This window comes from Heliangelus exortis, chromosome 25 (genome assembly GCF_036169615.1).
Source record: "Heliangelus exortis chromosome 25, bHelExo1.hap1, whole genome shotgun sequence".
Taxonomy (NCBI): Eukaryota; Metazoa; Chordata; class Aves; order Apodiformes; family Trochilidae; genus Heliangelus; species Heliangelus exortis.
In genome coordinates, this window is record NC_092446.1 from 1,925,498 (window position 1) to 1,938,112 (window position 12,615).

Genomic DNA, 12,615 nt, shown 5'->3' on the forward strand with positions numbered 1-12,615 from the left:
TACTTGGAGATAGGAAGACTTGCTGCTATTTTTATTACTGGAACTTGTCATCTTTAGATTAAGGTAATTTGCAAGAGGACTAATAAATGCCACCTGAGGATGGCCCAAAGAAGAATAAAAATTGTGAAAACCCCATGAATTTTCCAGGGACAGAAGTCATGCAGCTCTACACACATTTTTCAGTAAAGCTTCTAACCACGCTCCAGGGACTTGTGAAAGGAATTTTATTTGCCCATTTCCCAATTCAGTGACATTTTATGGACAAGTCTAGGCACAGTCCCCAGTTTGGACCATTAACCTGCTAGTTTGGGTTTGGAGACAAAATGTACCTCCCCTTTCTCAGCTCCTTTTGATCCCACAAATGACAGAAGTGATTTTTTTTTTCAGAAGCTGCTGGAGCTCACCCTGACACACACTGAGTCCCTTCACAGGGTAACTAAGAAAGCTCTGGTTTGCAAAGCAGCCACAAGAAAACAGAAGCAGCCTTTAAATCTACACAGCAATACAGAAATGGCATTTAATTTCCTCCTCTTTTTCCCCCCCATCACAGCTTGAGCTGGGCTCAAGGGGCAGGCAGGTTAAGAGGAAATAGGGCTCGGTATGCAGGGGTCAGCTCTGATCTAGGAATGGGATTAGTCACAGGGGCAGCATGGGGGTCACTTGGGGATATTTAGAGAGAGAAGAAAAATACCCTAAGGACACAAATGTTTGGCTTCATCCCCCCTTTCTATAGGGCAGCTGAAGAGCTGACCAAGTTTAAACAATAATGATGGCAACATCCTCTCCTTACCTGCTAGAGGCTTGGGTCTGATAAACATGAAGCTCTTAATGACTGCAGCAATAAGTATTTTATTTTTATAGTGCTTTTTTAAACTGGGAGGGAAGCACTTCAAAGGCCACCTGCTGTTTAAGCTTCATTCAGAAGATTTGCACACCATAAACTGTGGGGAGGCCAGAGCTGAGTTCGAGATCAAACCAGGAGCTCTGCTCCAGCATCGAAACCCAGGAACGAGTTGAGCCATTTTTTTGACCTGACATTTAGACTGTTAAAACCCTCTCCTCTGCAAATAAGAGGCAGAGAGGTTTCTATGGAAACTTGGATGCATAGTTTCAGTGTGTTTGGCCAACAGGATTTGCCCATACCATGAAGGGAAAGAAATCTTCCTTTGTTCTGACACTAATGCAAATGCATATTCAGCTCTGGCTGCTGCCCCTTGCCTAATGCCCTCTAGATAGGGAACATATTTTACATACTCTGAAATTTGTGTGTTATTCTCCTAATAAAAGGCTGAGCTCACAGCCATTAGTTTGGTCTGGACTGAAGCCAGAGAGGAGAGAAGCAGCTGAACAACCATGCAAGTAAAACCTGTGCTTCACAAGACAACACCTCTCAACTCATCAGTCACCTGCAAATCCCAAGGCTTCCCCAACACAGATTATTCAGTGAGAAGCAAAATGTGCAGGAGTGGGGAGAGGCCAGGCTGGAGGAGTGGGCATCTGCTTCATTTCAACCAAAAAGCTATGCCCAGCAGTGATTCATTGGGCATTTTCTGTTCAGCATTAACCAAGCAGCCACGTGGGTCACTTGGCTTCTCCAGAAATTCATAAAACATGAGGATTGTCCACTTTGCATCAGTAATCCAAGAGCCTGGCAAAGAGCAGTGACCAGCACAGCCCAGACTCACTTTCTCCCAGGGTCTTCTGCAGGAGGTCGTGTTTGGCTTGGAGCTTTGTTATCAGGTTCCTGCCTTCCAGATATTCCTTCATTTTCTGTGCAGGTGGGAAGAAAAAAACAAAAAAAAAAAAAAAAAAAAAAAAAGAAAGAAGAGAAGATGATGAGCAGGCAATTTATTTCTTTGATTACATCTTCAGGCTGCTGGGTTCTGAACATAATGGTGAAGTAGAGAATACAGTGAAATTTATGGTGCTAAATGAATTTAGGAAGCCCTCCTGGTTTATAGAAGCTCAGTCTGGGCATATCTGCAGTGCAATTCTTAGTTTGTTTCCCTGTGGAATCAGCTGGATGTTTGGCACCTTTGAAGCCACCTGAGAAGCTGTCACACCCCTCCTCTCCAGACAGGGAGAAATGGAAATGCACTTCCCTCCTGCATCCCAGGCAGCTCAATGAGCAAATCTGTTTTACCAAACTAAAAGGCTGCTCCTGTGCTTCTTCTCCCACTTAACCTCTCTCACCCCACTTTACTTGTCAAATCCTGGGTCTCTCTCCACGCTGGATGATGCAGGGAGGGCATGGGACAACACAAATAAAGATATTATTGCACTTGGGATTTGTTTTCTTGGGGAAATATCACACAAGCACACAGCCATTTTTCCCACTTCGTGCTGATTTTTTCACAGCTCTGCAATTGTCAGCTGCTTCCAGCTCTTTCATCTCTTATTTTGCAGCTCAGAACAGCATTATTTATCCACTCTGCATAAAATACTCTGCTGTAGCACCATCCACACTGTAATTAAGGCATCTTTACACCCAGAAAACACATAAATAGCACACAACTCTTCCAATGCCACGGGTCATTCTTTAGCATCATGAGATATTTAGAATATTTAGCTGGGAAAATGGAAAAATTGGGTGCAAAATTAATGCTCATCTGATCAGTTTCTCATACACTGGAAAAACTGCTTCTTGTAGACTGAAAGCTTGAAAAGAGGAATGTAAAGGGCATTTACTAGAGCAAAAGATTCCCAAAGGAATGACAAGTAACCAGGATGAGAAGTATGATTTTTATCTGCTATTTTGAAATATTTTTTAAATCAAAACGAACTCAACAGTTTAACACAAATCCAACGTAGAAAAAACCCCATTTAGTCTGGTACAGAATTCAATATAAAAAGCTCTTAGCATCTTGTAAAAATGCACTGACTCAATTAAAAGCTTATGTGAGCTGAAATTGTCAGATCATAATAAAACAATTAAAGAGCAAACATTCTTTTCGTTTGTATTACTTTTGAAAATTGATATTTACGAGCTATTAAGTTCTATCTCAGACAATTCCTTTCTAGATGAAAAAGAAATCAAATTTTACACCATTTCTCCACAGACCAAGTTTGCCTCAACAAAAGCATCCCAATACATTTTTCTGGAGAATTCAAAGCTCCCATTTTTAAGACCTAACACGCTGGCTCTGCTTGCCCAAAATCAATTACAGAAGCATTTTTGAGAGTTGATAGCATCATTTTGCACTCTCCTGTGAGTACAGTTCCAAAGACAATAGATGTGCTCGTCCTGGAAATTAAGTGCTTACTGTGAAATAGAACTGCTCAGTCTCCTGCTGGTTGGCTCTTCTCTTGGCAATGCTGGGTTTGCTCATGAATGTTTCTGAGACAGTGGATTTAACAGATTCCATGGAGTTGCTGTACTGAAAGCAGTCAGAGACATCAAAGTCCTCTATGGTGACAATGTCCTGGATTGTCTGGAGTGTAGCTTCCATGGTCTTCTTAACCTGTGCAGCAAGAATCAGAGTATTTAAAAATACTCTGATCAGAGTATTTAAAAATACTTAAAATATTTAAATACTTAAAATATTTAAATCAGAGTATTTAAAAAATGAAGGGAGGATGCTACAAGTAAAAAAAAACAGATAGTAAAGTACCCTGGAGGGTTTTATTAATAATGAGATTTTACTGGCTTCACATCCTATGTGCCCTGTGTTAATTTTACTCATTAACAGCACAGTTCATGTAAACAAAAGGCACAGAACCTGCCAGGAGCAGGGAAGCAATTCCAGGCTGGGATGAGGAGGAGATGTAAGGAAATTCAACCTCAAAGCAGAGAGGGCTGGAACAAAGAGCTTATAATTGTCTTCTGTAACTACATCAACTGGGCATCAAATGTTAGATATTAAAAGCAGGGCTTTGAGGCACTGTGGATTTTACTGAAGGCTGGAATCAACTTCTTAGACATAAAGGAGTCACAGCTTTTCCCCAAGGAGGATTAAAAGTCCTTGATCACCAAGGTGGAGATGAGATATTTTGACCTGTCCCCAAACAAATGCCACTCATCTACTCTTCTCATCTCAGATGATCAATTAAACAAAAATCAGCTCTTACCTGAGGTTATGCAAATTCACTCTCTTCACTTCAAACCACTGAATACCTCTTTTTCTCTGAGCTATCCAAACACAACTTTTGCAGCACAGCAAACTTAAGGATGAGGGAAGATCCAGGGAGGTGTTTTGAAGGATCCTCTCCACACCCCCAGCTTTCATCACACCCCAAGCTACTGCTGGCTCAGCTGCCTTATTCTCAGATCTTCCCACAAGTCCTCAGAAAAGAGGATGAGAGCAATGGGATCCTTCCTACTGGAAGTGGTAAGAGGGCTGCTGATTTTTGGCTGCTTAGCTCACCTCTTCATTTTCAATCTTGAGTGTGGATAACCTGGACTGCAACTGCTGGCACCTCTGCACCAGCTCACTCTGGACTGGTTGTTGGGCACACAGCTGTGACTCCTGGAAAAGACCAAATGGAAAAGTGAGCAAGAGAGAGAACAAAAAAAAAAAAAAACCCCAAAAAAAACCCCCAAACAAACAAAAAAAACCAAAAAACCAAAAAAACCAACCAACCAAAAAAAAACAACACTACAAAAAAACAAACAAACAAAAAAAATCAGGTACTTTCAGTACTGTAAGCTCATGGTGTGCTTTGCAAGCCTGGAGGTGCTTTAATCACAGACACAAATTAAATCATTAAATTCATCAAGAGGAATTTGGTTTGCTGTATCAGGCAGGAATCCTGGGCAGGGTCTGAGGGGCTCAGCTTGCTCACTGAAATACCTGCACACTACAGCAGCACAAATAATTCACTGCTTCAGGGATTCAGCAGAGGAGAAATAAAAAAACAACAGGTTAGGGACCTGAAATATGCCAGAACAGTGGGTTTCCCTGTACAGGTAGTTTTATTCCACAGCATGAAGCAGCTTTTCCTTTCAGTTATGTTGTTTTTTTATAAAAAGGAAAATGTTGACCTCACTGCATCAGGCTGTTTTCTAAAGACATCAAATGGAATAAGAGTTTTATTCCACACACACACACACATTCATGTATTCAGGCTGGTCCATGCAGGACCATTGCAAACCTGAATTTATAACCACTCCTTCAGCCTTGAAAAGAACCAAGAGAAATGATGCAGTGAATGTGAGCTGCTAAGTGAGTGGCAGGCTGCAGGTAATTCCTTTGCTTCCCACAATCTTCCAGGCTGCTACCAAAGCAGAGGAAATATGAGAGAAGTCATTTGCAGTCTGAGGGTTTCACTTAGAGGGAAGAGACTGCCTGCAAGACACCACTCTTTGTTTTTCCTCAATATTTGGGGGGATAATCTGGAAATCCAACTCACTGAGCTGAATTATTACAGTGTCCACGTGTTCCCAGTTGGATTTGGGAACTGGTTTCAGCTTGTGTCACTCTAAAGAGTTTCCAGACAAATAATTACATCCTGATGAACCTATAAAGAGAGATTCTCACTGCCAAAAATGAAACTTCCCTGACTGCCCTGCCTCACAAGGAAGGTGCATAAAGCACCACTATCAACTATTTGTGCTCTAACATCCCACACTCAAACGCCTCAAAAAAACCAGAGTTTAAGTTTCTTATCTTGCTGCCCCTTCAAATCTGTGACTTCTGAGGCTGTCTCAGGGGTTAACTTGTGGGTTGGATGAGAGCTTAAAATCCTGCTGCCTATTTACATTTAGTATTACATCTAATTTAGCATTTTCATCTCCAGTAATTTACCAAAGAGTCAGCATCTGTCCCACAACCCTCTGCACCATCTTCCTATCAGCTCCCCTCTCCCTCCCCAAAACAGAGCCAAGCAGGTGGCTTTTTAGTAGCTCCAAGAAGAGGGAAGTAAAGAGGCAGAGCTGGAAGTGTTTACAGAGCTGGAGGAGGAGGAACCCAAACTGACCATATCCCCCATGTGTGGCTGAAACTCAAACTTCATGGGGGGGCAGAAGACATTGTTGTACATCTCCATCAGGCGTTGTTTGTCACTGGTGGCATCCAGGTTCTCCACAGCATTCTCAATGGCATCCAGACCCTCGTGCTTTGACTGCTCCAGGTTGAGCTCAGCAGACAGGAAGGTCCTGAGAGCTCTGTTGAGGCTTGCATGGTATCCCAGGTCACAGCACTGCTGGAAAAACACACACAACCCTAGATGAATAAGCAAAGAAATTCTGCCGTGGAAATTCTGGAATTCCAAAGCCTGAAGTTTTATAAATGGGTAACAAACCCTGGGTATTTTATCACCTTCTTCTATACCAGAGTAGTAGAGAAGCATCTCAGTGCTTGCAGAGGCATCCTCACCAGTGGCCCAAAACAGAACTCTCAACCTACAATCTCATACAAATGTCAACACCATGTTCCAATAAGTCACCAAAACAAGTCCAGCTTAATTATTGTCACAGTTTGCAGAGGTCCCCTGGAATAGCAGAGGCTTCATTTCATGCTGGAAAAAACCAAAAAGTACCCAAGAAGTGGGTATGTTCAATAGCATGGCTGTGTATTTCTTCCAATTCTCACCTTACTTCTAGGGCCACACAACACACTGCAAAATCCTTACATAAAATTATTCAAAGTAAGAGGAAAACAAGGCCCTAAAGCACTACCTGAAGAAATAAGAGACAGGATTTGGATCATCTGCAAAAATTAACCTGCAGCTAAACAATTCCACCCAGGACAAAGTGTTTAACTCTGTGCACTTCAGAGAGCCACAAAGAGCAGAGCCATCCAAAAATCCAGAGCCATCCAAAAATCCAGCAGCAATCAGCTGGGCTGACTTCACTGCTGGGGAGAAACAGAAGAGCAAAAACTTCCAGGCAGAAAGTGGTTATGGTCAAGGATTCCCTGGCTATTCCTGGCACCAGGATGATGGCACTGGAAGACAATCAAGCAGCTTCATCTCCACCATGGGTGTGCAGTGAAGTCCTGAGGTTTCAGAAGGGAGAAAGGGACTTTCCATCAGCTGATCAGAAGCTTTCAGACATCTAATAAAGTAAAAAAAGCAGCCCAGCTTCCTGGAATTACAAACCAGATTACAGATGCTAGGAGAATATCCAGAGAGAAAGAGACCATCTGCTCCATTGCTGTCCTAAGCAAAATTCCCATGAAATCTCCTCCTCACCCATCATTTGGGTCTCATCACTGGCATTGTGTGCAAACACACACACAGAAAACAAAAAATGAAAAAGAGGAGGGGAAAAAGGAGGGGTTGGGGGAGACAGAAGAGAAACTACTGGACCATTCCCTGCTTTCCCAGCATTTCTCTCTCCAAGTGCTGCTGGATGCCTGACTCCTGTGCCAACAAGCTCTGGCAGGTGTGGAGTGTTGTAAAAAGAGCTGCATGGGCTGGAGCCTGAGAATGAAAGGCCACTGCATTCAAGCAGAAAGAGCTAAAACTGGCCAAAAAAAAAAAAAAAAAAAAAAAAAACCCAAACAAAAGCTGCTTGATTGAGATTTTGCACGTGTGGAGGCAGCCGTGGCTCACCAGTCATTCCCAGCTACTGCTCTTTCCCAGGCACATTTTGGGAGAAAAAGATCCCAGTTGGGCCAACAGGTCAGGCAGGATTAGGATCAGCTCAGATTTAACAGCAGCAGTTGCTCCTTTTCCCTCCTGCTCCTTTCCAGTCCCCACCAAATGGTTGCAGAGCCACCCAGGGTGACCCTTTTGTCCTGCTCCAAACCCCCCTGTGTCCAGAGGGAAGGGAAAAATCCAATGGGATTGAAGATGTGACACCCCCCACCTTGCTGAGCAGCAACAAGAATTTCAGTTTTCTCTTGCTGAAGCCACTGACAGAAAACATTTTTCAGTCCACTCCCCCACTTGAAGACTTTTAAAAGCCCAGTGTGCCTTATTTATAAATGTATCAGTCTTGTCATCCCTTTTCTGGGCTGTATAAATGTTTGATGGAATGGTACTCCAAGGAAATCTATTTTTTATAAGAATTTAATGATAACTCCTTTAAATTCACTTCCCAACATGACAGCTGAATAACCCTTTGCCAGTCAGAATTTTTCAAGATTTAAGAAGAAGGAACCCTCTGTTTTAAAATGCAATTTACATTTGGAAGGGAGTTCCTGGAGTCAACAGCAATGGCATAGTGATTCCTAGAAGAGTAAAGTCAGCTTCAGGACTCACACATACACATGTTTTTTTTATCTTTTTTTTCACTTCTGTCCTAGTGACCCCCTTATAAATATGAGTTAATACAAGCTTCCCCATTACTGTAATATTTCATTAACATCAAAGAGCTGCCTTGGTCCCCAAAGTCAGGAAATTCAAAACTCCTGGGCTATGTCAGGAGCAATTTATTGCTTTTAACTCCCAATGAAGAATTAACTCAGTGTTAGCCTTCCCTGCACACTGGGTAACACAATGTGGTGTAGAAACACAACAGGTCTAATGCCCCTTGGCCCAACACCATCTACTTGCAAGTAACTTTGAAGATTGCTTTTATATTATATTTCAAAATTCAATATCATCAAATTACTAGATCAAGGAAAAGAATTAGGACCTGGCTTAAAAATCACATTTTTATTGAAGTCAGATGCTTCAGATAAACTTCACTGGTTATAATTGTTCATTTTTGAGCCTTCAGATCAAAACCATTAGGAAATCCATATTCCCTACACCTTAACAACAAGATAACTGAACTCCAGCTCCTGTGCTCCCAGGCAAGTCCCACATTTTTCCTGCTGTCTGAAAGCAGAGCAGATAAAACTTTAAAAGATGATGAGAAATTGCATTGCAGTGTTAGACTGAGAGCTCTGAGGAACACGAGGGGGTTAAGCTGGGCATGGATTCAGAATCACCAAAGCTCCTCTTTAGGAACAGGGACAAATCCATGGTGCTGGAACCTTGGTTTCCTGCCCTACACCACTGCCTGCCCTGGCCCAGCAGGCTGGGTGGGCTCTGTTTGGGTACTGCTTAAAGGATGCCCTTAAAAACTGTCCTGGGTTCATGAGAATCCAAAAGGATTCTTCACTAAATAGGACTCAAGAAAGTGTCCTAAGAGCAGCCTTGAGCAGACAAGTGACCCAAGCACACCTGCAGAGTTTGGGGGAGGACTTACAGATAGGATTTTAAAAGGAAAAATGAAGACAGTTCAATTCCACTGATGTCCCAAAGATGAGCCCCTACCTAAGGGCTTCAACCTAAAAATCTACAGGAAGCTCCCATCTGTTATAAAACCAAGATGGCACAGCTCAAGTTGAGCAGAGCTGAACCAAAAAAAGGGCTCCTAAGCAGGTACAAACACAGCTCTGCAGTCCAGGAATTCTCCAAAAAAAGGTGACAGGTTGAAAGAACAGTATTTTATTTTCCCAACCCAACCAGCACTGACCTCCAAAGGACAAGCTTAAATAAATACCCAGCAGAAGTGCACTTCATGTGATTTTATCATCAGCTGAATAAATGCATTATACATACTGTTAGGTATTATGATAGCTGGCTAATTAATAGTGATCTGAGTGCTCTTTATTGCCTGTGTCTAGAGACACTTCTCTTCATTACTCCCTCCTCCTACAAAGAAAACTCCCTTCAGGCTTTGCACTTGAGTGTTTCTCACAGAGGCAGCAGCAAGCTGTCCTTGGCAAGTGACCCAGACACAACATCTTCAGTGCATTTGGTCCTCCAGTTCTGCAGGATGCAGTGGTAGTTAAGGATTGGTGAAAATCCTCAGGATCCCTACCTGGCATTTCTGAGTTTTCAAAGATGAGAAATGTCAATTTTTTTTTGTGTGTTTTACTAAGAGCAGAACTGATGCCCCCTGAATGCCATGGTCCTTCATTCAGCAGTGGAACAGCCTTCATTAACCTTGGAATATACAGAATTTTTCAAAACTTTAGAAAATGCTTCTGTCCTTGTTTCTTTTGCTATCTGTTACACCACTTCTAGAGTTACTCCTTTTTAAGTGTGCTTCTGAGTTATAATCTCGAGGGTTTGCTTAAAATAGTAAACAGAAAATGTCAGGCAAGAGTGTGATACCAAAGCTGAGTTTCATTTCAACAAAGCAGCTCCTCTCCTACACCTTTCAATGCCAGGTTTCTTGAGCACCCAGCTCCCAGCAAACCATGTAAGAGCAGCTCAGTGAGTGATTACCAAGCCTCTTGTGACCCCCCCAGGTGCCCACCCAAGGCCAGAGGTTACCAGGTGAGGGCTGGTGGCACTGATGTTCCCTGCAGGCACCCAGGCAGCAGCACTTACATCAATGAGATCAGACAGGTCATGGATGTAATACTTGAATACAGATGCATTGGTGGCTTCCAGAGCCAGCAGATACTCATTTCTTGCCTTGATAGCCTTCAGTCTATTCTCTGTGTACTTTGCTTGCCTCTAAAAGAGAAAAGAAAAACCCAAATGAGGAGGAGCAGCAGCACTCAGTACCACCACAGCATGCTGGAGGAACCTTACCCTGCTCACAGACTTTTTTTTTTCATTTGGATTCTGGTTTTATCAAGCCCCAAAGGCTTAGAATTTAGATTTACTGTTCTGATGGTTTGAATCAGACTGAACTGGGCAGCCTGGCATTTAAAATCTGCTCTGAGAACAGCACAGATCTTGCTGGCATGAAATGCTAAACCAAAAAAACTTTGAGTCTGCTCAAGAAAAAAAAAACACAGCTTCCAAGAGGCAGTTATTACCTTCAGACTCCAACCTTGCTTTAGCTTTCTGTGCCATGCCTGGATAACCTGGGATAATGCACAGTGCATATGTGGCTGCCCTGAAAGAAACTGGTGCTGGATTTTGCCTCTCCTAAATCTGAATGTTGTAGAAAAAAAGGAGACTTTGAATGTCACCTAGGAGGGAACTCAGTGGCTCCTGTGCTCAACTACTCCAAGGGTCTCCTCCCCAAGCCTCAGCAGCAGTGCTGTGCTCATACCTTCTCCTTCATTTTCTCTATTTTTTTGACAGAGCTCCTTCGGACGTGTTTCTCCTCAAACTTGACGTTGGAAGTGGAGTCAGGGGAGCGTGGAGTCTGCTTGTCCTCTTGCTTCACTGACTTCCCAATCTGCTTCTCCTCCTGCTTCTCTGCCTCTTTCAGTTTGCTCTGAGCACTGATGCTGTCAGCATTGTACATGTGGTAGGTTTTCATCACCTGCACAAAGTCAGAGAGCATCACAGTTTCATTTGCTGGGTTTAGCTAAACAACAAACAGAGCTTTTACCTTACTTTAAACACATGAAAAATTCTCAGGGAGAACAGTATATATATTTATATATATCTATATCTAAACACACATAACAGAGATATCTATACTCATATCTGGAAAGCTCGCAAGCCAGGAGGGAGGAAAAAAAATCCTAAGAAAGAAGCCACATGCTGAGACATTTTCTTTTTTTCCTTTAATTTGGCCAACACACCCCCCAGAGTTTCTTTAACACAGCTATTTCCTAAGAGCTGCCCATCAGGTTTATAATAAATGCAAGATATCACATTAACTCAGGAAAAGCACTTGGGCAGCCAGAGCTGATTTCCAGCAAAATACTCTGGGAAATTTCACATCCCCAAAAAGTGGAACAGAGGAGGCACGGATGAAAGAAGCTCTCAAAATGAATCAGAAATCTGAAATCAAAGTGGATTATTTTGCAGCTGCTTCTTTGTTTGACTTTGGCACGTGCCTTCTTCAGCAACCCAATAAAGGAGTCAGAAAACCCAAAAAAGATACAGCCTCAATCCAGCCTCCTTACTGTTCAAAGAAAACTGCATGCCAAGGCTGGAAAATAATAGTTTTGGGCTCCAGAGGGGATGCCCATCAGCTGGGGGAATCAGTCCCTTCAACACCCCAAATCTGGAGGAATTGAACTCAATTCAGCAGCCTGAACACAACGGCTGCAAAGCAACTCAGGTTCAATTTGCTTAAATAAAATTTGATATGAAAAAAAATCATTCTGTTTACCTCATGCAATAAAAGAGCAATAAAAGAGAGTGGTTCTCTTGCTCCAGCAGAGCTGGTCCCTGTTCTATATGGAGAACTTTTATTATAGCCCCATTTTTATAAATAAGTCTGGATAAATATCCCCCAAAGTCACAAAAAAAAAACCCCAACCCAAACCCTATTTGTTTCACAGGATATTAATGTCTAGCTTTCTGTTAAGAAAACAGAACCCAAAAAATCCCCACAGGACATGATGTATCAACTAGATTTTTTTATCCACAATTACAAAGCAATTTACTTCACATACAGACACCAAAGCAAACACCATTATGACACAATTTTGACAGCAAGCCAACAAAATGCACAGTTGTATAAAGCCACCCCAATAGTGTCATTGTAGGATTAATAATGACCCTCCCTGGCAAATCCTTTACTTTGGATTTAACCCCATTTCCACCTTTTTCACCTCAGTTTGAACCAGAAGGTAATGTTAGGGGGATGCTCTCTCTTTATGCAGTGATCAGCAGAGGATCTCAGATACAAAGAGCTGCTGTATTTAAACATGAAAGAGAATGTGAACACAGCCAGGATGAAAAAGAGACTTTCTGAATAATTTACACACACAGACACTCACAGCTCCTGCATATGCTCAGACTGTAAAGCAGGTGTTTATAATAATAGATGCAAAGTGGTTTCTTTTCCTGTATCCCTGAAAGTGGAACTGGCAGAAA

At 42.3% G+C, this 12,615-nt stretch overlaps 1 protein-coding gene across 6 annotated transcripts in view; it reads right to left on the bottom strand.

Moving 5' to 3' along the window:
- SRGAP2 (SLIT-ROBO Rho GTPase activating protein 2) overlaps nucleotides 1-12,615 on the bottom strand; it is an 87,884-nt gene that overhangs the window by 25,929 nt on the left and 49,340 nt on the right. For 4 of the 6 annotated variants that reach the window (XM_071768728.1, XM_071768730.1, XM_071768731.1 and 1 more), the window contains 6 exons: nucleotides 10,889-11,104; nucleotides 10,213-10,341; nucleotides 5,917-6,141; nucleotides 4,365-4,466; nucleotides 3,264-3,461; nucleotides 1,686-1,770 (listed from right to left, as the gene is read on the bottom strand). In XM_071768728.1, the coding sequence (XP_071624829.1) occupies nucleotides 1,686-1,770; nucleotides 3,264-3,461; nucleotides 4,365-4,466; nucleotides 5,917-6,141; nucleotides 10,213-10,341; nucleotides 10,889-11,104 (955 nt within the window). The remainder of the gene's footprint in view (nucleotides 1-1,685; nucleotides 1,771-3,263; nucleotides 3,462-4,364; nucleotides 4,467-5,916; nucleotides 6,142-10,212; nucleotides 10,342-10,888; nucleotides 11,105-12,615) is intronic. The other 2 variants (XM_071768729.1, XM_071768727.1) reach the window with 1 other exon arrangement.